The sequence below is a fragment of the Alosa sapidissima genome, chromosome 3 (genome assembly GCF_018492685.1).
Source record: "Alosa sapidissima isolate fAloSap1 chromosome 3, fAloSap1.pri, whole genome shotgun sequence".
NCBI lineage: Eukaryota > Metazoa > Chordata > Actinopteri > Clupeiformes > Clupeidae > Alosa > Alosa sapidissima.
Window position 1 is genome coordinate 20,684,639 of NC_055959.1, and position 26,159 is coordinate 20,710,797.

The 26,159-nt window shown below is 46.0% G+C and overlaps 1 protein-coding gene across 1 annotated transcript in view; it reads left to right on the forward strand.

Annotated features, from left to right (window-relative positions):
* LOC121705571 (glutamate receptor ionotropic, NMDA 2B) overlaps positions 1 to 26,159 on the forward strand; it is an 87,684-nt gene that overhangs the window by 38,473 nt on the left and 23,052 nt on the right. The window contains exons 5-7 of the mRNA XM_042086611.1: positions 15,675 to 15,818; positions 19,774 to 20,044; positions 21,834 to 22,029. Of these exons, the coding sequence (XP_041942545.1) occupies positions 15,675 to 15,818; positions 19,774 to 20,044; positions 21,834 to 22,029 (611 nt within the window). The remainder of the gene's footprint in view (positions 1 to 15,674; positions 15,819 to 19,773; positions 20,045 to 21,833; positions 22,030 to 26,159) is intronic.

The window sequence follows — 26,159 nt, forward strand, 5'->3', positions numbered from 1 at the left end:
CTCTCTCTCTCTCTCTCTCTCTCTCTCTCTTTTCTCTCTCCGTCTCACCATCTTCATTTTCCCTCGTTTGACCTTCCTCTGTCCTGTCCACCCCCCTCCCCATCCCTCTATCTTTCTTTCCACCTCCTGCGTGGCACAAAGATCACAGGCTCACGGAGAGCAGGAGGGGAGGAGAGAGGGGTGGGTGGGTGTGTGCGTGTGTGTGTGTGAAAGATGGAAGGCCTGAGTGAGGACCACAAGATGTGCTCAGTCAATTACCCATGAGCACGGTGCCAAGCTGGCGGTGCCAAGCTGACGCCACATGCTGCACACCCTCACACACGTCTACGGTGTATGCACATATACTCAGATGCAACCACCTCCCTACCCCAGCACACACACACACACACACACACACACACACACACACACACACACACACACACACACACACACACACACACATTCTCAAACACATAGCTGATAATGTACTGTGTAAGAAAACACTTCCATTTATCACACGCCACACATACTGTCATGCACACACTGACATCTCATGAAAGAAACAACAAAATGTGTGTGGATTCCTACATGCAAACATTTTGACATGAGTGTACTCAGAAGCTCATGCAATAAGCACAAGCCTGCACATCAGCAAGAACTACCCTCCATTGTTGTGTTTCAGTATGTGTAATACACACACACACACACATATATATATATATATATATATATACTCTGTACTGTGCCATTTTATCCACATCTGACCTGCGTTGGCATGACCTGAAACTGTGAGCCACTCATCTCACACACTCTCACACTTACACTTGCAGATACACATGCACATAAGACACACCGTTACATTTACTTGTCATATCCACACACACACACACTGAAATGCACTCACACACACTGTCTCACAGACACCAAACTGCCTGCCCTGCCTACATCCCAAACCTCACAAGTCAGTTGCTGCCAGTTGCCATAGTTTCGTTCCGGAGCAACCCTCTGGCTTGTGAAAAATAGCAGAAGCTCACCCACACGGAAAGATCTCTCCACCCCCCCCCCCCCCCCCCCCCCCACTCTTCGTTCTCGGTGAGGAGACAAAGCGAGCTTCTGTGATGAATGTAAACTGCGCCCCTCCCCTGCTCCCCTCAATTAGAGCAAAGACAGCCTCTCTCACACAGACACACACACACTCACTGCACCGAGCACCCACACACAGGCATTCACAAACAGGCAACATGCAGGAAGACACATAGAGCTCCCACCGACACACACACACACACACACACACACACACCACACACACACACACACACATACACACACACACACACAGACACACAGGCCAGTCAGCACAGGTGCATTTATAATTAATCTGATTCTTATTAACATGCATGCATGCACACATACACATCTATTTTATTTACACATAGAGAGACACACACAAGAAACTTGCAAATGCTGCATGTGCTGACTCACAATCTACATAGGAGGACACTGTAATATGTTAAAGACGATATCCATTTCATACAAACATATGGAAAATTCCCCAAAAAAAGGGCTATTGCATTTGCCACTAGTCTAGTGTTAATTCGTTTTGCGTGGCTCCTCAAACCTTAGTTCTGTGGTGCAGCCTGAGCTGCTAAGTCAAAGGGGCTTAAAGGGGACAGAACATCGGGGAAAGAACACCTCTAACGGGGAGAGAGCAGCGCACACTGACACTAGTAAACAACAAACAGGCGTCACAACATTTATTGTGGAGAGCAGAGCACCTCCTCCTTCCACCAGATTTACTGCTCTCCCCCTCTTTCACTTTCCTCCCCTCCCTCCTTTCCTCCCTCTCTCCTTTCCTCCCTCCCTCCTCAGTCTGTCTGTCTCTCTGTGCCACACACCTGTCACCACTCCTCCTCACAGCACTCTCCCTCTCTCAGTCTCTCTCAGTGCTCATAGCTGTGCATGCAGCACAAGGCATGGGGTCATCCGGACAAACTACTTAACTGTAAAAGAGTGCAAGAGACAATACCACACTGTCAATGTTTATTTGTTTTTATCAAGTAAAAATGACTAGGGAAAGCAGTGTCTTACAGGTTAACTAGTACATCCCTCTGTATATTTGTGTTGTTTCAGTTAAGGATTTGGTTGAGATTGTTTGGCTTGAGCACCGAAGCCTAAAGGCTTTGCTTCGAGTTAGCATGTAGTACGTAGTGAATTGGACAGCAGCTGCTGGACAAAGCCCCATAGTAATTTAACAGTAGTCATTTGGAATGGGTTTGAAGAGGACTCTGCATTGGCCCACATTATGAATGGTTTTGTTTCTGACCTGGTGTGTGTGTGTGTGGGGGGGGGGGGGGGGGGCATTGTTTTTCCATCATTTCAGTTGAAGGCATGGTATTTGGGTTAGTTTATCTGATTCGGTACTTTCGCATTGATTCATTGTGTGTTATTTGGCGCTAGGTAATGGCATTTTGAAAGAGCTAAGGTTTCAAGGGGAGGTGGTGTTGTGTGTTATTGAGGTTTACTACTCTCAGTCACTCCCATCGGCTGTACACCTGTTCAATGGGGTGAAATAGAATGTTTTGCATAGCGTACAACTGTGATCTGCCTCAGGTGTATGTTTATAGGGGCGTGTGTGGGACTGTATGTGTGTGTTAAAACATGTGAACGTGTGCATGTTTGTCGAATGCATTTGAGGTGATATTTTCGTTTCGATATTGCTCTAATGACATCTCCAACAGGACCGTTTCGATGGAAACCTCGTTTCCACGGAAACACAGCTTGTCTCGTTGAATTAGAAGTACTTCTCTCCGACCCCCCCCCCCCCCCCCCCCCGCCCCGTCTCTCTATCACTCTCATTCAGCCTCCCTCTGCCTTGCCCTATTTCTGTGTCTTAGCCGCTCTCTATCTCCCCACCTTTCATTCTCAACCCGACAGGGCAGCTGATGCCTGTCAAGAGAACGACAGAGATAGGAGAGAGAGAGAGTGAGCACGTGCGACTGAGAGAGAGAGAGAGAGGGGAAGAGAGAGAGAGAGAGCACGTGCGACTGAGAGAGAAAGAGAGAGAGAGACAGAGAGAGAGAGAGAGAGAGAGGTGAGTGGAGGAGTGTAAAAGGGATATTTTAGGGCTCCAGGGGATGAAGTCGTGTAGTCCTATGAGTCAGCAGGGTGTACTGTAGACTGTAGTAGTGACTTGGAGAAGAGCAACAGACACAGAGCAAGGGATAGACAGAGGGATGAGAGAGAGAAAGAGGGAGGGAAAGACAGAGGGATGAGAGAGAGAAAGAGGGATGAGAGAGAAAGAGGGAGGGAAAGACAGAGGGATGAGAGAGAGAAAGAGGGAGGGAAAGACAGAGGGATGAGTGAGGGAGAGAGAGAGAGAAGTGGTGCAGACTTCAAAAGACAGCAAGAGGGTTAGGCAAGACTGCATTTGGGGAGAAAGATAGGACTAGAAAGCGAGGAAGACAGTGAGAGCGTGCAAGAGAGGGAGAGAAAGAAAGAAAAAGAAAGAGAGAGAGAGAGAGAGAAGATTGATTATGCTCTTGTAAGTGCTTTTGGCATTATTGGAACAGCGCGGTCCTCCCAATCCAGCCAATTTGAATTAGCATGGCGGAGAGAGTGATTGAGAGAAAAATGGAGACGAGGGGCCACGTATAGAGTGGGAGGGGGAGGGGGAGGACAAAAGGGCCGTTTGGCAAGGGGACAGAATGAGGGGGTGGGCAGAGAAAGCGAGGGTGAGGGGACGGGGGGGCAAAGCCCTGGCCGATGGACAGCAGACTGGCATGAGGCACAGAGCCGAAACACTGAGGTACTGAGGGAAGAACAAGTGGCTTTGAACAGCAGACCGGGACAGAAAATAGCCGCCGATACGGAAAAGAGAACTAAGGAAAAGAGAAATGGAGTGTGGGGGGGGGGGGGGGCGAGGATGCTGGAAGCAAAGACTTAAAATAGTCAGAGAAGAAGAAGAAGAAAAAACCCAACTCAATATGCGTATACTGTACAACATTAAAAAAAGATCACATCCTCTGTTTTAGACACAAGTCAGCCACCACGACGGCTCCATGCTGATTACGGAGTCAAGCATCCTCTTCTCTCCAGCACGCCCTTATCCTCCAGCCAACCATCCCTCTATCCCTCCATCTCCATCCAATCCTTCCTCCTTCCACTCCTCTATCCCTCCATCTCCATCCAACCCTTCCTCCTTCCACTCCTCTATCCCTCCATCTCTCCAACCCTTCCTCCTTCCACTCCTCTAACCCTCCATCTCTCCAACCCTTCCTCCTTCCACTCCTCTGATGGTGAGCAGATTGAGGAGGAGTGACCCTGGACATATTGCGTGCACTAAACACACAAATAAAACAAACATTCACCAGTTAACCCCCCCCCCCCCCCCCCCCCCCAAAATGCAAACACATTGCTGTGCAGATAATAAGTGGAATAATTCAAAATGAAAATCCATGTCTGGGCCTCTTCTCCCTTCCTGAAGCCGATAAGGGGCTGGCCCTGGGGCAGGGAAATGAGAAAAATCGACTTGCTCCGTCTCCAAAGCGTTTATCAGTTTTGTGCGTGTCAGACTATTTAATGGATTGACGTGTGTGACTCGACGGTGGCACAAATAAAGTTACTGCAGGGGTTTTATTTATGCCTCTGATAACCAGGCAGGCATGCTCCCAAAAAGCCTTAAAGGCACAGAAGCAACAGTGCTGCTCTCACCCCCATTCTCTCCACTGCATCTGCATATTTCCTATGCTCACCTCCAGGCAAGACATCACAGGGCTACAGCACTGAGCACTGATGTACAAGATTACAATTCAGCAGAGAAGCCTACATCATGAGCAATTAGGGGGCCATAGGATGTCTTTGTTTTTAAGTGAAAGATGCACTGTCTGTGTATTGTGTGTGTGTGTGTGTGTGTGTGTGTTGGGGGGTGTGTGTATGTGTGTTTGTGTGTGTGTGTGTGTGTGTGTGTGTGTGTGTGTGTGTGTGTGTGTGTGTGTGTGTGTGTGTGTGTTGGGGTGTGTGTATGTGTGTTTGTATGTGGTCTGTGTGTGTATGAGCGCATGTTGTTTAGTGTGTTGCTGTGTCAGGTACTGTGAGTGTCTGTATCTGTGTGTCAGGTGTGTGTTTGTGTTGGGGGGGGCTGTGTGTGTGTGTGTGTGTGTGTGTGTGTGTGTGTGTGAGAGAGAGAGAGGAAGGAGCATCAATGACAAGCAGATGTCAGAACAGCTGGCGAGTTTCTCTGGAGGCTGTGGTCAAGCCCCCATCTCCACCTGCGGTGGAAGAGAAGATTGCAGCATATCGGTGTTGGCTTAACGGAGGCGTTCGGAATGCTTCACACATTATCGTAGAGCACAAAATGAATGGGACTTGAAGACTGTCATTCCAGTCTTTGAGTAACCAAAGTGTTCTTTGTGTGTGTGTGTGTGTGTGTGTGTGTGTGTGTGTGTGTGTGTGTGTGTGTGTGTGTGTGTGTGTGTGTGTGTGTGTGTGTGTGTGTGTGTGTGCGTGCACGCGTGTGTGTGTGTGTTTGTCTGTGCGCGCGTGTATGATGTGTGTGATGTGTGCATGAGCACGCCTGTCATGTGTGATGTCACTGTGCTTCAGATATTTTTAGAATCGGTGGGAAATTGATTTCTTTTAATTAGGAATTCAGCTCAGATGGAGTGAGAGAGCAGGAATTCAGCTCAGATGGAGTGAGAGAGTAGAGAAAGGGAGCAGAGATCAAACGGAGGGAGGAGAGACAGAGGGGGTCGGGGGGTGGAGGGGAAGACAGGAGAGGAAAATGGTCATGTTGAATTATGTATATAAAGCATCTTTAAAGAGAGATTAATGGAAAGGTAGTGGAAATGTTTTTTCATTGTGTTTACCGGAGGGTTATGGGTCGATCAGAATATTTGGGAGATGAATGATGTTCCTTCCATGTTGCTGACCATCAAGTCTGAACACGCTCAATTTCAACATCTCTGCTCAATTTCAATATGAACTTGCCTTTGGATAGATGGGAACCAGAGAGAGAGAGAGAGAGAAGGAGAAATGGATGATAAAGAGAGTGGTGCCAGAACTCAGTCGGCAGCAAGCCACAGCTGGTGAGCCGGTGTGTAGCCACAGTGTGGGAGAGGAAGTGATGTGTGAGAGTGTGCGTGCGCGCGCGCGCACGCGTGTGTGCGTGTGTGCGTGTGTGCGTGTGTGCGTGTGTGCGTGTGTGTGTGTGTGTGTGTGTGCGTGTCCGTCCGCCCGCTAGCCTGTGTGTGTAAGACACCTGTCATGAGCTTTGAATGCTCCAACGTTACAGTTCTTTGGGGTGAGGAGGGGGTTGTTTCAGTTGCTGTTTGTAACAAGCATAAAGAAAGTGGAGAAGCAGCCAGTCAGCATATATGTGTGAAAGCAGCTCTGGTATAAGAGCTTGTTGTTCTGTGTTGTTTCAGGCCTGGGGAGGCTGATGGGCTGCACAGAGAGGCGGGAGGATGAGAGAAAGTTTGGAGTTGAAATTGCATTGATTTTTGTTTTGCGTGTGTGTGTGTGTCTGAGTTTGTGTGTGTGTGTGAAAGAGAGCGGCACACCCTTCATGAAGAGAAATAACACTGCAGCTTCATGCCTCCAGTACAAAGCTTCTGAATGTGTGTTTCGATTCCTCTGCACACTGTATCTGTGCTACCTATTAGTGAGTCACCTGCTCCTCTCTCATCTGTCCTGAATAGTTTTCTCTTCTTTCTCTTTATCTCTCTCTATCTATCTTCTCTCTCTTTCTCTCTCTTTCTCTCTATCTCTTCTTTCTCTCTCTCTCTCTCTCTCTCTTTCTCTATAAATATATAATATATATATATATATATATATATCAAAATTCTGCTCAAAGGTGCTTAATTGGCATGACAGATTGCCGGTGCTGCCAAAGTGGCTCCACACTGGAATCAGCATATTACAGGAGTGTAGTCTCTCTCGCTTTTTTCATGCATACTCCTCTCCTTCTCGCAGTCTCATCCTCCTCTCCTTCTCGCAGTCTCATCCTCCTCTCCTTCTCGCAGTCTCATCCTCCTCCTCTTAAATGCAGCCGTTTTCCAAAAATTCTGCTGTCAAAAGAGGTTTTGCTTGCACAACAAGGTTGTCCCGTGTATTCCCATAACATTCAGAAGTGCATTAGACCGTCTCCTCTTTTTCCTCCAGCCTCCTTCCTCTAGCTTCATTCTCATGCAATATCTCCCTTTTCCCTTCCTTCCCGGGATGTTTTTTTTTTTAATATCTTTTGACCAGCTTTGTGTGTGTGCAGGAGATAAATAGCGAGAGAGAGAGATTGTTGATGAGTGTGAATTAAAACTTGTTGAGACAGTTCCTGTTCATCTGATGACCTTAATGGTTTGTGGTGTGCACACATTTACAGTTTTGTTATCTAGGGCAGAAAGCGTGGAGTAACACTAGAGGGAGAAGCACTGGTTCACTGTGTGTGTGTGTGTGTGTGTGTGTGTGTGTGTGTGTGTGTGTGTGTGTGTGTGTGTTCGTGTGTGTGTGTGTGTGTGAAATATGTGTGTGTGCGTGTGTGTGTGTGTGTGTGTGTGTGTGTGTGTGTGTGTACATGCAGGCACACATGTGTTTAGGTGGATAGGTGGGCGTTGTGTGAGACGCAGAGGGAGAAGAGCTGGAGGGATACAGAAAGTGTTACTCACATACAGTATATAACATTTTATGTATGTACGTGTGTGTGTGTGTGTGTGTGTGTGGCTTGCCATATCTATGCTTATGTGTGAAGGCAGAGACGAAAGAAAGAGAGAAAAGTGCTTCCAAAAAAAGAGGGAGGAAGTTGCTGTTTCCCTCCGAACGGCAGATGCCAGGAGCAAAGGAGATGAAGAATTTATGAGACGAGTCACACTTTTCAGTTTCTCTCCCTAGCCAACATGGGGTGGGACACAGGGACACATTCACTGTTCCTTTGTGTTAGTCTGAGCATGGGGTGACAACCTCCCAATACACCCTCCCCCACCCACCGACGCCCAAAAAAAAGAAGTTCCTTTCTTCCCTGTGTGGCCTTGGAGTCTAGGATGGGAAGAACTCCGTTAGCAGTTAGTGGGTGGGTGGTGGTAGTAGATTGGCTTATTGTCTCACCCTGTCTTGTAGCATGTTCCGCTTTGGAAATACTCCTGTCATGCCAATAAAACAGATTTGAATTTTAATTCTGGTAAATGGAGGAAGGCACAGCAGTGGGGAGGCAAAAAGACAAGCGGGAGAGGAGGGAGGGAAAGAGAGAGAAGAAGATAGTAAAAAAGAGAGAGAGAGAGAGAAGCTGGGCTTTCAGCATCTCAGGAAGTCTTCTTTTGTTGAGCCTTTGCTCTTTTAGGTAAGAACACACAAACCGCACACACGCACACGCATACACACATATACACACACACACACACACACACACACACACACACACACACACGCACGCCCAGTAAAGCATGGACTGCATTGGATGTTTAATGTGACACTGTCCTGCCTGCTGCCACAGACTCAATGCCCTACGCATCTCCACCAGAGGCAACAGAGAGCACCTGATGTGGGAGCAGGTCCATTTCCCTCCTGCACCACCCGCCAGCCCGCCACACTTCCACGCTCGCCTAATGCGCTCTCAAAGCTGGCACTAGAGCAGAGCCTGTTAGCGGAGAAGCCTTTTGGTGTGAAGTAGCTGTAGAAGTAACATGGCTCATGGCCCAAGAGAGAGAGAGAGAGAGAGAGATGGAGAGAGAGAGAGAGAGATGGAGAGAGAGAGAGAGAGAGAGAGAGAGAGAGGGAGAGGGAGAGAGAGAGATCCACACACAGGTGGATTGGGCTGTGGGCGGCAGAGAAGTCATGGCTAATGCAAAACTGGTAAAGTCACCCAGAGGGTAGAGCTAGGACTGATGAAAGAAGGAGGATGTTTCTGCCAGCGTCCCTGAAGCCTTCACTTGCATACACAGACTGCATGAGCATAAACATACACACACACACACACACACACACAAAGAATATTGGCTGCAGCCGACAGTCACTATCCTGTAGCTAGTGATCTTGGGCTTTTTGGTGTAAAGAAGGCGAGACCAGTTCAGTTGAATAGTGTTTGTCTGAAGCAGGCATTGTTTTCATCTCAACACTCTCCAAGTGCATCTCTCTCTCTGTCTTTGCACTTTCTAAAATAATCAGACTAGCTATGTGCTAATCAAAATCATGTCCGGGGCAAAATTAGCCAAATGTTTTAATCAAGACCTAGGCATATTTTTTTTTCCATAATTAAGTTTCAAAAAAGTAGTTAAAATAAGGTCAGAGCTAATTAGGTGATGTCTGACAAATGTGAGAACTAATTAAGTCTCTGTGTGTTTGATTAAAGATAAGGAGTTTTTTTATGATAAAAATATGATGAGAAAGCATAAGAGGGTGACGAAGTAGAGGCAGGAGAGGGGGGGGGGGTGTGGGGAGGGGGATGGAGAGATAGAGAGCAGAGCGATGGGGAGGAGAGCAGAGAGATGGGAACGGCAGCTCTCACTGAAAGGCAGATATAATAGACATGTTCGGAGAGAGTGGAGGAAATAAATATAGAATTAACGGTGATGGCTTGCTTATACTGTATTGACGTTGGTCGGCGGCACAGTATAATTCTTCTTTGCGTGTGTGTGTGTGTGTCTGTCTGTGTGTCTTTTTATGCACTTGTGTGGGTGTGTGTCCTGTGGCTTTTAAATTTGTCAGACTTCTCTAGCAAGACCCAGCTGTTTGGCAGTCTCTCTCTCTCTCTCTCTCCATCTCTCTCTTTCTCTCCCTGTTTCTCTGTCTCTCTTTCTGTATGTCTCACTTGTTCTCTCTCTCCTCTTCTCTCCTTCATTCTCTTCCTTGCTTTGTTTATCTCTTGCATCTCCTCCCATCAGGCCATGCAGTAGTCAATAGCAACCCCCCCTCTCTTTAAAGTTCAAAGGAGACTTTACAGAGAGGATAGAAATATGCATTGCTGGGACCTTGAAGCATAAACACACACACACACACACACACACACACACACACACACACTCACACTCACACTCACACTCACTCACTCTAAACACCAACAAGGTCTGTTTAAAAACAACAGGGCTCAAATACCACCGTTTGAAAACGAGCCCGATCAATACCCTGCCAGCAGCACGTAGACCAGGTGCTCTCATAAGACTGCAGCAGTGCACTATCGCAAATACAAACACAGCCACAAACACACACTCGCATGGACTGATACTCGTACATACACTCACTGTACACTCAGGGCGAGGGAGAGAGAGTGTGTGTGTGTGTATGTGTGTGGAAATGCCACAGAGACGGCTGTACAATGCCATCACAGTATTTTGGCCACAATTTTATATTGTTGCAAATACTGTATTTGATTATGTGATACATTTACATGTATTTCTCCCATATGTTATGTTTGTAGGCTAAACATTAAAAAAAAAATAGCTGTTAATTCCATAATATCAATGCATTGGGAACACTGCACATTCAATTTCATCAAAACATGACCAAAATTGATCAAGTTTGTGTTATACCTTTAGTGAAGAAAAAGGAATGTTAGGCTGGTCAAAAAAATAGCAGTGTTTGCATTTTTATTTTTCAGTGCATGTGGGTCATTGGACAAACTGTCAAACTTGGACAAACTGTCTGCCATGTCCCCCATGCACTGAATTCAAGCCACAGTACACTGTGAAGACAGTAAAGCATGGTGGTGCACAATTCATGTTATGGGGATGTTTCTCATACTGTGGTGCTGGACCTATTTATCGCACACCAGAGATCATGGATCAGTTTCAATACATCAAAATATTTGAAGAGGTCATGTTGTCTTATGCTGAAGAGGAAATGCTTTTGAAATGGGTGTTTCAACAAGACAATGACCCAAAACACACCAGTAAGCGAGCAAAGTCTTGGTTCCAGACTAACAAGATTGAAGACCAAGACCTCAATCCTATAGAAAACTTGTGGGGTGACAAGTTTCTGAGGCAAATCAAATTTTCAGCATCAAAAATGCTGTTTCTGAGGCAAAACCCAGAAATGCAGAGGAATTGTGGAATGTAGTTCAATCGTCCTGGGCTAGAATACCTGTTCACAGGTGCCAGGAGTGGGTCGACTCCATGTAAGACAGACGTGAAGCAATTCTCAGAAATAATGGTTTTCAGTTTATACAGTAAATGTTTGAGTTTGTAAAGAAAAATGCAAACACTGCTATTTTTGAACAGCCTAACATTAGTTTTTCTTCACTTTCTACAAAGGTATAACACAAACTTGATCAATTTTGCTCATGTTTTGATTTGAAATTGAATGTGCAGTTTTCCCAATGCATTGATATTATGGAATTAACAGCTATTCTAAGGATTTTGAGCTTTATTCAATTTTTAAAAACACACTGCTATTATTCTGCACATAACTGTATGCAGTAAAATAAAATAAAATAATGATATTAAATAAATAAATATTGCAACACTTGCTACTGGTATATTGCCTATACACTGTATAGTTTTTTTTCTCCCACCTCTAATACGCAATCAAGTTTATGTTTGTGTGTTTGTGTGTGTGTGTGTGTGTGTGTGTGTGTGAGTGAGTGAGACTGAGCACATGTGTGTGCTGTCGCTCTAACAGTGCCTCTGCGCTGCGGGTGAGTGCCTCTGACTGGCCAGCCTGAAGCTCGGCTCACCTGGCTGGCAAGGGGGTCAGAACGAGCAGTCCACCGCACCACCTCACTCCTCCTCCTCCCCCTCCTCCTTTCGCCCCGCCCCACCCCCCTTCCTCCTTGCCCCTCTCAGCAGCCTCACCACCTGTTCTCCTTCCCCTCCGTCATGCCATCCTCTCCTCCCCCTTTTTCTCCTTCCCCTCCGTCATGCCATCCTCTCCTCCCCCTTTTTCTCCTTCCGTCTCCATCCCCTCATTCTCACACTACACTTCTTCTGGTTCCTTTTTTCTGGTTTCGCTTTATTTTAAGCTCGGCAAATGATTACCTAATACTTAATCAGTGTAATGTGAGCTTACACTTAATACAAATCTATATGTGTTCTTATAATGGTGATACAAGATATACCTTAAAGTATTAGTAACTAGTTACAGTATATCTTTACGTGAAAATGTACAATGCAGTAATTCCTCCCACTTTAAGCTTAAGCCCAACTTGAAATGAAATAGACCCTTTTCTCACACTGCCTTTTTCATTGTCAGCATTTAGCGGCGTCTTAAAAGTGATGGAGGATTTTATTTGAATTGAGCTCAGATGGTGGTGAGTGAAGCATGGCAGAGGAGGAGTGAGGAGAGGAGTGAGTGGAAGATGGACCTACTGCAGCTCAACCTTTCCTTAGTGTGTCACACACTGCATGCTGATTTATATTTATGTTGAAGGTGTCCACATACCATCCCCTTTGTAAACTCTTCTGCTATGTCTGGATCTTTCTCTGTTTATTTGTTTTGTGTCCCTTTAGCCGAATAAGTGAGATGGAATATCTTACGTCTTTATCACATGTATGTCTGTGTGTCTTTGTGTTTGTGTGTGTGTGTCTTTGTGTGTGTGTGTGTGTCTGTGAGAGAGAGTGTGTTTGTATTTTGACTGGTTTGCCTCTACCCATAATCTTCCTTTCTCTTTTGGTCTGAAAGACAGCACATGTAGTTTAAACCTTTTCCTCCTCTTTCTCCCTTCCTGCTTATTGTTTAAGAGGTAGACTCTTCTAATGCCATTTTTCTCCTTTGTCCTTGCTTTTTCTCCCTCTCTCTCTCCCTCTCTCTCTCTCTCTCTTCCTTCCCCTCTGTGTATCTCAGTTTCCATCTTTTTTTTTTTTCCTTTCTCCAACTTTCTCTCTGCCTTTCCGTCTCCTTCTCCCCTACCCTGCTTTTGTGCTGTGGAGGCAGGGCTGTGGAGGCAGGGCTGTGGAGGCAGGGCTGTGGAGGCAGGGCTGTGGTGGTGGGGCTGTGGAGGCAGGGCTGTGGAGGCAGGGCTGTGGTGGTGGGGCTGTGGAGGCAGGGCTGTGGAGGCAGGGCTGTGGTGGTGGGGCTGTGGAGGCAGGGCTGTGGAGGCAGGGCTGTGGTGGTGGGGCACAGTGGCTGACCCAGCTCAGGCATGCCCTCTCCAGCACCTTAATGCCTCTTAATCGATAACCTTGCATCGTGTGTCGGGAGGACAGCAAGCCGCTGGAATAATTGTGGCCATAAATGAAGCCAGCACTTTTTCCCCACTATGACTTTTTCACTTCCACTGCAAGAGCTGCCCCCCCCAACACACACAGACACACACACACACCACTATCTTGTTTCTTTTTTTTATTTTGATAAAGGCTAATGAAAATTCCACAGGCCTATGGCATGCTGAATGACTGCTGGCTAGTGCATTAAAAGTGCTCTTAGAAGAAGAGGGAGACGGAGGGAGAGTGACCAGGAGGAGGAGGAGGGTGGGGAGGGGGCTGGGAATTCAATTATATCTGTGTCCTGGCAGTAATTTCAGTGGAATAAATGGGACAGCGAGAGAGAGAGAGAGAGCGATAGAGAGATGGAGGGACACTGCAGAGGAGAGATACAGCAGCAAGAGGAAAGGAGAGGAGAGGAAAGGAGAGGAGAGGAGAAGGGGATAGATTTATTCAAAGCTACTCCAAACATCTGATACTCCAAGATGCAATTTGACGTCATGGACTCTACCCACGAGTGGAAATGGGTGTTATGCAAGCAAAGTGCAGCCGTGTAATGAGCTGATTTGTATGTTTCAGCTCCCTCCCTGTGATCAGTCTGGGAGTGCGGCAGCAGCAGAAACACTGTAATAGTTTGTCTGAGGGGACCAACACTTTTGAATTACTCCCTTTGCTCCTCTGCATAGCAAACTGTAGAGCTATTGAACATATAGGGGAGCCTCATGTATATTTCAAACCTCGGTGTGCATTTTGGAAGGTGCAGTATAGTTTTTGCCGTCCTGTTGGCTGGATTTTTTTTTTAATCTACAGCACTTAATCTTTGTACAGGATCAGTGTCACGGAAACTGTTGGGTGTTGATCCATTTACCTACTTCGCCGAGACAAATATAGCACAGAATTTCGGCCAGTCTTGTTTTAGAAGAGGCTTCAGAATCTGACCACAAACAGTTGTAAGCCCAGAAGCAGTGAAGCCTAGCCTAGCCGAGTGTTGTTTTGCCATGATTATACTTTTTTCAGTGGAAGTGGTCATATGGTTTATGGTAACTCCAGGGTGTTGGGAGCTGAAAAAATAACCTCCCTCAAAATAACATCCCTCAAATAGATCCATTAGTCTCAGGCAATGGCATACAATTTCTGCTACCTGTGTGTCAGTGGCAGATCGTGCGCCGCTCTACCGCCATGATGAATCTAGTTGACCCTTCCCTTCTGGCGAACCAGTGCAGTCGCTCCCCAGTGATTCCAATAACCTGGGATCACGTGGATAGAGTGTGAGCCTTCATACCACTCTCTCTCTCTCTCTCTCTCTCTCTCTCTCTCTCAGACTCACACACATACACGGCAGCCTGGCAGCTTCCTGCAGGCGCTACATCAGGAAAAGTAGGACGCCATTGCCATCGAATGGCTTTATGACATCAGGAGGCAGTGCACCATACAGCCCTTTGGGGAAGGAGGAGATGGGGGGATGGGATGGGGAGAGAGGTAAAGAGAGGAGAAGAAAGGAGAGGGAGATAGAGGTGCGCATGGAATACCTTGGTTGTGATGTGCTTACCTGGGCATGTGTGAATGTTGCATGCTAGATTTACATTTCGCTCCAAGGAAGTATCTTATTGTACCTTTATTATGTATGGAACATGCACAAATGTGATAAAACAAAATATGTTTTGTTCACAAGCTCAACTTTTATCCACACACATATGCACAGATGCACACACGTATACACATACCCCTGTGTTCTCGATCAGTGGTATCTCCCCAATCTCATTAATGCGCAAACAAGGTAACGGATCGACCCATGTGCCTCCCCGAGGGGGAGTTGAGGCTTTGATGTTGAGCGATGCCGGAGAGACATCAGCACTCTCCCTGACTCCCTGATCTGGCGGATTTCACACGATTTCGACAATGAGGAACAGTGGTCAACGAAAGCACACACAAAAACAACTAAACACAAGAGTGCTCTCACCTGCTGCACTCTATGGCTAACTTACATTAAAGATGTAGCTCAGTGAGTCTGTTATAGACCCCTTCAATGTTTGTAAACATCCAGAGCCTAGGTTGGGTGCGTACGCAGCATGGGGTCAGAAAAATGGCGCAGCTCACCGGCATGTTGAACTGTTAAGGTATGCACTGTCATTGTCACCCCAGGATTGCAAACTGTACCTTAATAAATTAGTCTGGCCGACTAATGGTGATTGTCTGCCTGATCCTGAGCTGATAACAAAATGGGAAGATGAAGTGGCCAGAGATTCATTGGCCCACCATATACAGCTATCTGGTTGACAAGCCCAGTGTGTACACATGCAAACTTTTCATTGATGTTTCAGTTAATTCAAACACACTTCAGTGGGATGAAAAGCTTTCTGACCCTGATAAGCGCGTTATTTTCCTGTGATGTGGACGGAGAAGGGGTCAATACTCCATGTCTCACTTGTCACTTTGACTCCCTCAGGAATTCCGCAGCCAATAGAAAAAAAAATACCTCAGCTTCCTCACCCTCAGTGAGATGTGGTAGGCCTCATGGGACATGTAGTATATTTCTAACCTGCTGACTTTGCTGCTGTCTTTATCCTTTCCCCTCAGGATGACAACTCCATGTTTTTCCAGTTCGGCCCCTCCATCGAGCAGCAGGCCTCAGTTATGCTCAACATCATGGAGGAGTATGACTGGTACATCTTCTCCATCGTCACCACTTACTACCCTGGCTATCAGGACTTTGTTACCAAGGTAACCACCACTCGTCTCCATGCATGAGGTCAGCTAAGGTCTGACTTTTAAAGGATAATTCTGGTATTTAGCACTTTGAGTCCCTTTTCTGGTTTGTTTTGGATGAACTAGAGTGGTGGGCACCGAAATTTTGACGATGGGTCCTGTCTCGACTGTCTGACTCATTTTGAAATGCCTTTGACTGGCTGGCTATGGGCATGCACAAACATGTCCTTAAAACAACCCTTAACGTTCATTTTTAAAACTGTGCAACTCACCGAGTGGTTAGTGATGTTTGTTGATGTTCCTTAACAAGTAGCGTAGCAAAATACAGTTTCTGTCGTGTTTTATTTGCCATTTTGTAAAATCCCATTGATTTCTGTTGGAAGACTCATTGCTCCTTGATATCACTGCGCTACTGGGAATGGAAAAGGGTTCTGTTTACGGATGTAGTCTTTCCCCCACGAGACCTTCTTTTACTGTCTATGCTTCAGACTCAAATATTGAGCGGAAGTTTATACACGGTTGTGAGGTCTCTGAAAAAATAGTTCCACAATAGCAAATAACACGGATTGAAATCAAACATTGCGTTGATATATTTGTTTTTAATAATCAATGAACACCACCACTAACCACTCGGTGAGTTGCACAGTTTTGAAAACGAATGTTAAGGGTTGTGTTTTAAGGACATGTTTGTGCATGCCCATAGCCAGCCACTCTGAAACAGACAGTCAAAGGCAATTCAAAATTAGTCAGAATGTCGAAACAGGACCCATCGTCAAAATGTCGGTGTCCACCACCGTTCCACCGTTCATCCAAAACAAGTGCTAAATACCGGAATTATCCTTTAACAGGGATGCAGTAGCCTTCATTTACTCTGTTTCTAAAAAAAACACTCATGGAAAAATATTTGGTTAGCTCAAGTATTTATAGGATTGTTAGTTCCATTAGTCAAGGCTGGAATTTCACGGCGGCAACGGCCGTGCGTTGGCCGTGATGTAATGCGTTGGTCGTGATGTTCCTTTGAAAATTGTATGTTCACAGGCCACTGTGGCCTTGGTGTCTTTCAATATTCTGCTTTGTGTCCGACTAATAGTTTAGTTATTAGTAATTATCAGTTAAAGCAGGGATGTCAAAGTCAAATACATTTGAGGGCCAAAAAAACAAATTTGCTACAAGCTGAGGGCCGGTCTGGTTCAATGTTTATTAAAACATATTAAAATGACTGCACGTAACCTATTGAACCAAGACGTGTACTGTATTTTATTTAATGATTAAATGAATAATGACTGTGACTGAAGTGCGGGCAAAGTTTGCACAAATGTACGATTTTGTCATAAAACTTGTTTAAATGATCATATGATGCCTCCTTGCTGCTTTGTCGTCTACATCAGCCTTTCTCAAACTTCTTTGACCTGAGGCCCAGTCAAGACATACTTTGGGTCATAGGGCCCACCTACATGAACCCACCCCCTCCTCCCACCCCCCATTAAATTATCATAATGATATCACAATTATTTTTATTTTTATACTATATTGCTATACATGCACTTCAAAACAGTGTTTAAAGTGCTAAGATTGTTCACAAAAGTTTGTGAAAACATGCACATCAGAGTACTGCTTTACTAATGTAAAATATAATTAGGCCTTCAATAGTTTCATTGTTTTTGCATTGTTGCATGATGCTTGCATGAGAAATACTTCTCAAAACAACAGCAGTTATATGGGTGCCGTTGTTTTGGGATGTTTCCCTCATGCAAGCATCATACACTGATAGAATATTTATATGTTATTTAATTACATTTAATTTGAATGCCTGAATGTAAGGATTCAGGAGACACAATACCAGCTTTTGTGAATGGTAAATTGCGGATCAGATCATGCATAAATCCCTGATCTGGAGATCTTTAACTATCTTTTACTAAGACTAATTAATAGCTTTTGGCTGACTTTAATACTTAATGCCAAACAGTGTTTTATATAGTCTGTGCTCTGTTTTTTATGGAAGTTGCATAAATCCACGTCGTTCTATTAAATGTCGTTGCATAATTAGCACACGCATGCATTGAATAAACGCTCATACCACGACTTAATTATATGCCTCTATGTTTGATGACACCAAATTAACAAGTATTTCCTACTAATTGCAGAAATGTTTGTTTTCTTTTTCTGTCCGCGGCTCCTTGACCAATTGCGCAGCAAATTATCAGACGATGGCCCTGGAATAATTTCACTCTGCAGACCATTGTCCACATTGCGGACCGCGGCCCATAGTTTGACAAATGGTGACCTGCATGCTGCTATATTAAGGTTACTTAATTACTTTTTACGGTGTGTTTTAGCCGGGGTTTCGCGTGGAAGGCTCTGTAGAAATCTGGCACCCTATTCAACTAAGTTAAACTGAAAGAGCGTGCCGTTCAGACACCAGAATGAACGAGTTCACAGTGACGTTCATCAGGCAGTAGTAGCCTAATACAGTACGTTCAGTTCACGTTCGCTCAAAATACATATGAACGAGTGACTTTCGTTCACGCGTTCAGGCACAACACTGGGGAGGGGGGTAGCTGAAAGTTGACATCTGCCCTGACTGAATACTGATGAATAATGAAGCCGAGGCCCACTTATGGCGCCGCATTGAGTTCGTGGGCTACCGTTGCATTGCGGGGAATGGAGTATTGATGCGCAAAACAGCACCTGACGGCTGTGGCCTGTGGGCCGGTTCTAATACTAATCAAATATCATCCCGGGGGCCGTAGATAATTCATTCCGGGCTTTGACTTTGACATGTCTGAGTTAAAGCAACACCAAAGAACTTTTCCTCTGTCGCACCACGGAATTTGTTTATCCAATGGCTTTGTAAATAACGATGTCCATAGACAAGGTAGACTATGTTGCATGATTTTATGAAAGTAGGCTACGATGTATTGCGACATCATGCAAGTCAAATTTGTAGTTTCTTATGTCTCATTCCATCGAACTACAGATCCGCTACCCGATCTGGCAAACTTACACAGTGCGGTTATAGCCGATAGAGGGCCGCGAAGCCGAATGCAGTGCCGTTCACCCTGTTACGAGTTGATGAACCATGGAAACAATTTTGGAAACATTATTTTAAAGTACAAAAAACTCTTTGGTGTTGCTTTAATCTGTCAAAATAATCGGTTTGCGAAAAAAGCAACTTGAATATTTCACTCTTCACTCTACACATGACAAACCATATATCAGAATAAACAACAGACCTTACCAAACACAAAGGTGTAAAGCATTCCCTACAAATGTCTACATGCACGTCTCCAACTTTGGGCTTTGTTTCACAATGTGTTTAAATGGTTCAATGTGTGGTTTCATAACAGGCCAAATACAAAATAAATGTTACAATTATTGCCTATATATCTGTACATATTAAAATCAGAGGATATACAGCTCATGACTAAGAATTTGTCAAAGTAATGATCACAAAATGCTAAGCATGCATGTAGGCTATTTGAGTTTCTTAAAGCTGAGCTGTGCTTAAATTGTTCAATACATTATTTCATAACAGGCCAAATAGAAAATAAATGTTAAATATAGCCTTTATATCTGTAAATATTAAAATCAGACGATTTATACAGTAGTTGTATATAATATGTCATGTTTCATGTTTTTGTAATATTGCTGTCAATAGGCTAAATACAACTTTTTTTATGTAGCCTACTGTATAAGTTAACTTTGGCCTTGGTGAATAACTTTTGGCCTTATGAATTTCCAGGCCTGGTTAGACCTGTTATATGTGTGAGGCAACCATATTCCATTTTGCTGGAGTGGCTAACCCTCCATAACAGCTATACTCTAGGTTTTGTGAAAACAAATCACAACCCTGGGTTCCTTTCCTTTTGCCTTCCTTTTCCCCCTGAGAGCCACAGAAATCCCAGTGGTATGATTATGTTAGTGTCACTTCAGCTCACTAGCTTAAATGTGTCCTCTCTGCTCTCCTCAGGTCCGCAGCACCATAGAGAACAGCTTCGTGGGCTGGGAGCTGGAGGAGGTGCTGCTCTTGGACATGTCGGTGGACGATGGCGACTCCAAGATCCAGAACCAGCTGAAGAAGCTGCAGAGCCCCGTCATCCTGCTCTACTGCACCAAGGAAGAGGCTGCCACCATCTTTGAGGTGGCGCACTCCGTTGGCCTCACCGGTTATGGTTACACGTGGATCATACCATCGCTGGTGGCAGGGGACACATACCACATCCCTGCCGAGTTCCCAATAGGTAGGCTACAGCAAAACACCCACTAACACTACACATATACAGTACATACATATGACAAATAAACAACATATCCTTTAACACATATATACTGTACAAAGGCAGTATACACTCAGTAGACACACACAAACACATGCATACTGTAGATGCTCAGTATGTATCGTGCATGTTCACCCAAACAGTTCAGCTCATGCTCAGAGCTCCACATATGGTCATGCTTCCGCCCACCCGTCCTGCTCAGACGCAGCGCGGTGCAGAGTTCCAGGAAGAGGTGTGAGTCAGGTTCTGCCACCGCAGCCGCAGCCGCTCCCAGCTGGTTGAGTCTGACCAGTTTTTAATGAGGGATGGGTGGGTGGAGGCTGGCCAACGTCTGGCTGCTCTTTACTTGATCCGCATTCAGAATAAATGAGTTTGTGTGTGTGTGTGTGTGTGTGTGTGTGTGTGTGTGTGTGTGTGTGCGCGTGTGTGTGTGCGCGCGTGCGTGTGTGTGCGCGTGTTTTTCCCCAACCTCTTCCTAGATTGAGTGTCTAAGAAGTGGGAGCCAAGACGAAGAAGACATTAGATACACATGTAATGTGTGTGGCTTTAATGGGTGAAAAAGGTCACACGGGTAGTTCCTGCCAAGGTGGCGTCCTTTGCTAGTAATCACTTTAAGCACTTAAAGCACTTTACACACTTTATGTAGCAATTCAAAGTTATTACGGGGGTCAAGGAAGGGATTTAATTGAAAAAAAAAAATGTGCACATAGAACTTATAAAACCTTGTTCACGCGCAACGCCGAAACACTGAGAGACGGTTAATTTGAGCCCCTTGATCCAACCTTCCATCTTCTCTCCCCTCTTTCTCTTTCTCTTTCTTTCGTTCTTTCTTTTTCTCTTTCTCTCTCTTCACTGTCACGCTTGAGGTGGGCCTGCGTCTGTGGCCCTCGTAATCCTTTAATGGAGTCTTAACTAACCGGCTGAGTGGGTGTGGATGCTAAGTGACTCGCCAGAGCTCTTCTGTTTACAATGCATCAGGGAGCCACCCAGAAGGTGTGCTCTGCGCCGCTGAGCTAATTCACTAATAGTCTGCCACGTAGAAATCCCCGTGGTTCTCTCTGGGGAGAGAGAGGGGCTCATCCATCCGTCCTCCTGGGTCATTTAACTCACGCACTCCTCTGGGGAGTGGTCAATCTTATCCCTCTCTTCCTCTAAATTGGTCCTGTACTCCTCTCCACCTGTTCTTCCTCTGCAAAGTGTCATTGTACCCGGGCTTGTGTTTAATGGGCTATCTAAGATCAGTGTGGTCACTTTGGGAGAGAGTCTTGAGGCATTGGTACCTCATAACGGATGCTGTGAAGGCCACTGTTCCTCCTCATGCTGTAACCAGATCAGTGTGGCTTTGTATCTAGTAGTGCTGTTATTAAGTGGTTTTGGAGTGAGGACCGGTGTCTGTTGTGGAAGCTCAAATGGATTAGTCTCTTCCTTTTCTTTGTTCTTTTATTATTGAAAAGATTGCACATTGTACGTGCAAGAGATGACAACTGAATATGTCTGGACATGTCCCAAGCACACTTTTCAGATCTGATGCCGTCTGTCTCTATTCAGCAGTCTGGACATGGCAGTCTCCCCAGTTTTTTATGTGACCAGTGCCACTTATTTGTACAAAGGGCTCCCAAATAAAAAGGCTCCGAAATATCTGGTACGAGGTACAATTTCACAAAACATTGGCTGTGAATTTATGCATTGGTTTGTCTAGAGGGCCCTTCTACATGCACAGCTTCATAAAATCTCTCTCTGTGTTTCTCTCCAGGCCTGATCTCAGTGTCGTACGACGAGTGGGACTATAGCCTCGAGGCCCGCGTGCGGGACGGCGTGGCCATCATCGCCAAGGCGACCACCAAGATGATGCTGGACCGCGGCGCGCACACGCTGCTCAAGTCGGAGTGCCACGGCACCCCCGACAGCAAGAAGGGCCCCATCACCGGGAACCCCAACGAAGTGCTAAGGTGATTTTCAGTGAGACGGGCCCCTAATCCCCCTTCCGCACCGCGCATAATGCCTATCAGCTCTGTCAAACCGGCTTATACTATACTTAGCCGACGCGCCGACCGCAGCCACGTAGAGAGCGGGCCGAGCATTTGGAGATGCAGGCAGGCAGGCAGGCAGGCAGATAGTGTGGTGCTGAGGCAGGCGAGCGCTCTGATAGTGTGTGTGCACCGTGCTCTGCAGCGCTTTTCAGAGCAAGTCGTCTAATTGATCCCAGTGGCTTTGGGGGTCTGCAAACAAGCAGGCTGTTTTTGTTAGCGCTGCAGAGCATAACAGTCAGATGTCTTGGGTGCTGTTCTAGGGCAGAATGTGGGGTTTTTTTCCCATGTGTGTTTGTGTGGTCCAGGGTGTGTGTGTGTGTGTTTGTGGTGTGTGTGGTCGAGTGTGTGTGTTAGTGTTTGTGGTGTATGTGTGGGATCGAGTGTGTGTGTGTGTGTGTGTGTGTGTGTGTGTGTGTGTGTGTGTGTGTGTGTCTGACGGCATGTTTATTTGAAGCTGTAGTTTGGGATAGAGCTTGTATGGCGAGGCAGGTTTTGCTATTGAGACGAGGTGCTCTGTTCATTTCCTGTTTGGGCTCAGGGCTGGTTCAGAGGCGTCTACTTGTGCTATTTTTGGTGTCACATCACTCCGCCACCTGGGGATCCTCTGGGTCCTCTTGATTCTCAGTGTGTTCTTCGGCTAGTTAGTGCATCCTTTCCCCTCCTGCCTCTGCAACAAAACACTTGGAGTTTTTCTGAGCTGCCCCCCAACACACACATAGACCAATGCAACGGTTTTGTTTTTTTCCAGACAGTCTGCTTACTCCATTTGAAAGTATTATGTCCTATTTCCATGTGCTGCCAGCTGACCAGAGCCCCTGCTGCTCTACTTGCTAAAAACAGCGAGTGTTTACCAGGGCACTTCACTCCGGAAAGAGGAACTCTCATTTGGTTCAGGTGTCTGTGAAAAAAGGCGGAAATGAGAATCCTGTTCGTAGATTAGTAGGGCTGTCAAAAGTATTTGTCTAACTGTCTTGTCATGCATAGCTTACCTTGGACAGCATAAGAATGCTGAAATGCTCTTGTGTTATAGATAAATCTGTGCTGGCATCTTTTTTTTCTTCTGTTGCCCACACATACACATGACTGCGGCTTAGTTTCCCACCAATGTGATCAAAGCGCAAACCCAGAAATGAGATCAGAGAGTTCCTTTTTTTGTTTGAGACCGATTGGGTTCATAACTCTGTTCTCTCTCTCTCTCTCTCTCTTTCTCTCTCTCCCTCTCTCTCTCTCTCTCTCTCTCTCTACAGTATCTCACACACACACACACACACACACAGCCTCGCTCAGTTGTGAGTTATTGGGCTCCATGTATGTTCTCCAGCCCTTCCCCCGACTCTTCCAGTGTCTATTTGGCACTGGTGTAGTTTCAGATTGCCAGCACTTCAGTTGTGTGGCCTCCTCTCCACTGAGGCCTTGCGGTTGTGGCAGAGTGTCTCTTGCTATGTGGTTTCCTCCAGCCCCTCGGAAGGTTCAGTTTATTTGGTGAGGAGTGGACCGCTTTATGGCGCTTTCGGGAGACGAAAATATGGTTCGTGTTTACGATGGTGTTTAATGGAAATGGGTCAAGCAGCTGTCCTCACTGTCACTCTCCTCCTCTTGTCATCTCTTTTCTGCACTCTCCCACAATCCAAAGCTTCTTTTCCCATGTCACAGACTCCTCTCCTTTAACATATCACTTTCCCCAATATTTACCTTTAGGCTCTCTCTCTTGCTCACTCTCTCTCTCTCTCACACTCTCTCTCTCTCTTGCTCTCTCTCTCTCTCTCTCTCTCTCTCTCTTGCTCACTCTCTCTCTCTTGCTCACTCTCTCTCTCTCTCTCCTCTCTCTCTCTTGCTCACTCTCTCTCTCTCTCCTCTCTCTCCCTCTCTCTTTCTCTCTCTCTCTTGCTCACTCTCTCTCTCTCTCTCTCTCTTGCTCACTCTCTCTCTCTCTCTCTCCTCTCTCCTCTCTCTCCCTCTCCCTCTTTGTCCTTGTCATCATTCTCTGCTGAATTGTTTTGTGGACAAAATGCTTACTTGAAATGGAGATGACAGCTCAGCTCCTCTACCTCTCCTCTCACCATCTCTCTTCATCTCCTCTCCTCTGCATCTCTAATTCAATCACTCCTTTAGCAGAGGTCATCAGAGCATTTTTGACAGACATTTGTACACCTTCACACACAAACACACAATGCCACAGACACACACATGCACACACACACACACACACACACACACTTACACACACACACACACACACACACACTCAGAGAGAGATATGGAGAGGGATAGGGAGTGAGAGAGAGCGAGGGAAAGAGAGATAGAGAGAAGGAGAGCGAGCTCTGTCAGAGATATTTACATCAGGTCATGTCAAAAGTTCATGTATTTGCAGCAGGTGTACCATGTGACCGCACGCTTAATTCACTGTCACACTCCATAGATCTAATTTTCATGAACGTCACTACATTACATTTAAGTAATTACATTTGTGTGTAATATAATTCTTTACTAATTAATGGCTTGGTTAATTTATGTAAATTTGCTAATCAATATTTCACCAACGCCTTTTTCATAATTCACCAAGCACATGCACCATGTAAGTGTGTCAGGCCATGCAGGCCCCCATGCCTTTTGCATGGCTGTTGCACTGCATCCTGTACTCTTCTTTGTTATCGTGTGTGTGTGTGTGCGTGTGTGCGTGTGTGTGACAATGCAGTGGGCAATTTCCATGTCCTAGGGGATTGTTGGTTCATATATGTGCCCATATTGTGCCCGATTTTGTGTGTGTGCCTCTGTGTGCATGTGCGTGTCCATTTGTGTGTGTGTGTGTGTGTGTGTGTGTGTGTGCCTCTGTGTGCATGTGCGTGTCCTCGCGCGCGCGTGTGTGTGTGTGTGTGTGCCTCTGTGTGCATGTGCGTGTCCGTGCGTGTGTGTGTGTGTGTGCCTCTGTGTGCATGTCCGTGTGTGTGTGTGTGTGTGTGTGTGTGTGTGTGCGCGCCTCTGTGTGCATGTGCATGTCCGTGTGTGTGTGTGCCTCTGTGTGCATGTGCGTGTCCGTGTGTGTGTGTGTGTGTGTGCCTCTGTGTGCATGTCCGTGTGTGTGTGTGCCTCTGTGTGCATGTGCGTGTCCGTGTGTGTGTGTGTGTGTGTGTGTGTGTGTGTGTGTGCCTCTGTGTGCATGTGCGTGTCCATGTGTGTGTATGTGTGTGTGTGTGTGTACGCCTCTTGACTATGACTTCACGCTCCACATGTCTTTGTGTTTTCCCAATATGCTATGTGTATCATAATATGAGCAGTGAGCAGCAGCTCAGTGCAGACTCATGGGAAGGTATGCAGGTGTGTGTGTGTGTGTGTGCGCGCGCGCTCACTGATTTGTGTATTAATGACCTCAGCTCCTTTCCTGTGGGATTCCACTTGCCATAGGAGAAAGGGGTGGTTTGTATCTGATTTACTATGGGTTTATGAATATGCAGGTTGTGTACAGTATGTGCATATCTATATGTAGGGCGGTGGTAGTGTAGTGGTTAAGGAGCTGGGCTAGCGTGCAGTAGCCTGAAAGTTGTCGGTTCAATTCCCGGCTTCCACCGTTGTGCCCTTGAGCAAGGCACTTAACCCCAAGTTGCTCTGGGGACAATGTGATCCCTTGTAATATAACTGACATATGTAAGTCACTTTGGTCAAGAAGTGTCTGCTAAATGTAATGTAATGTAATGTAATGTAATGTAATATCATGTGTTCATGGGCATGCACGTGTGTGTGTGTGTGTGCGTGTGTGTGTGTGTTTGAGTGTTTGTGTCTTTCTGTTTGTGTGTGTGTGTGTGTTTGTGTTGAAGTGGGCATAGTACACCACACACCACACACATCTGACAAAGCGACCAGGGCACAGAGTGACATCCTGTATGTTGGCAGTATGAGACATATGCTGTGTGTTTGTAGAGAGTGAAAGCAGTGGGGGGTAAAGGGGGGGGGGGTTAAGGCTGAGGGTAAAAAATATGGCCTCCCCCTTCCCTCCCCTTTCGCTTCCATTCTCCCCCCTCTCTGTGAGATTATGGTTCCCATAGTAACGCAGC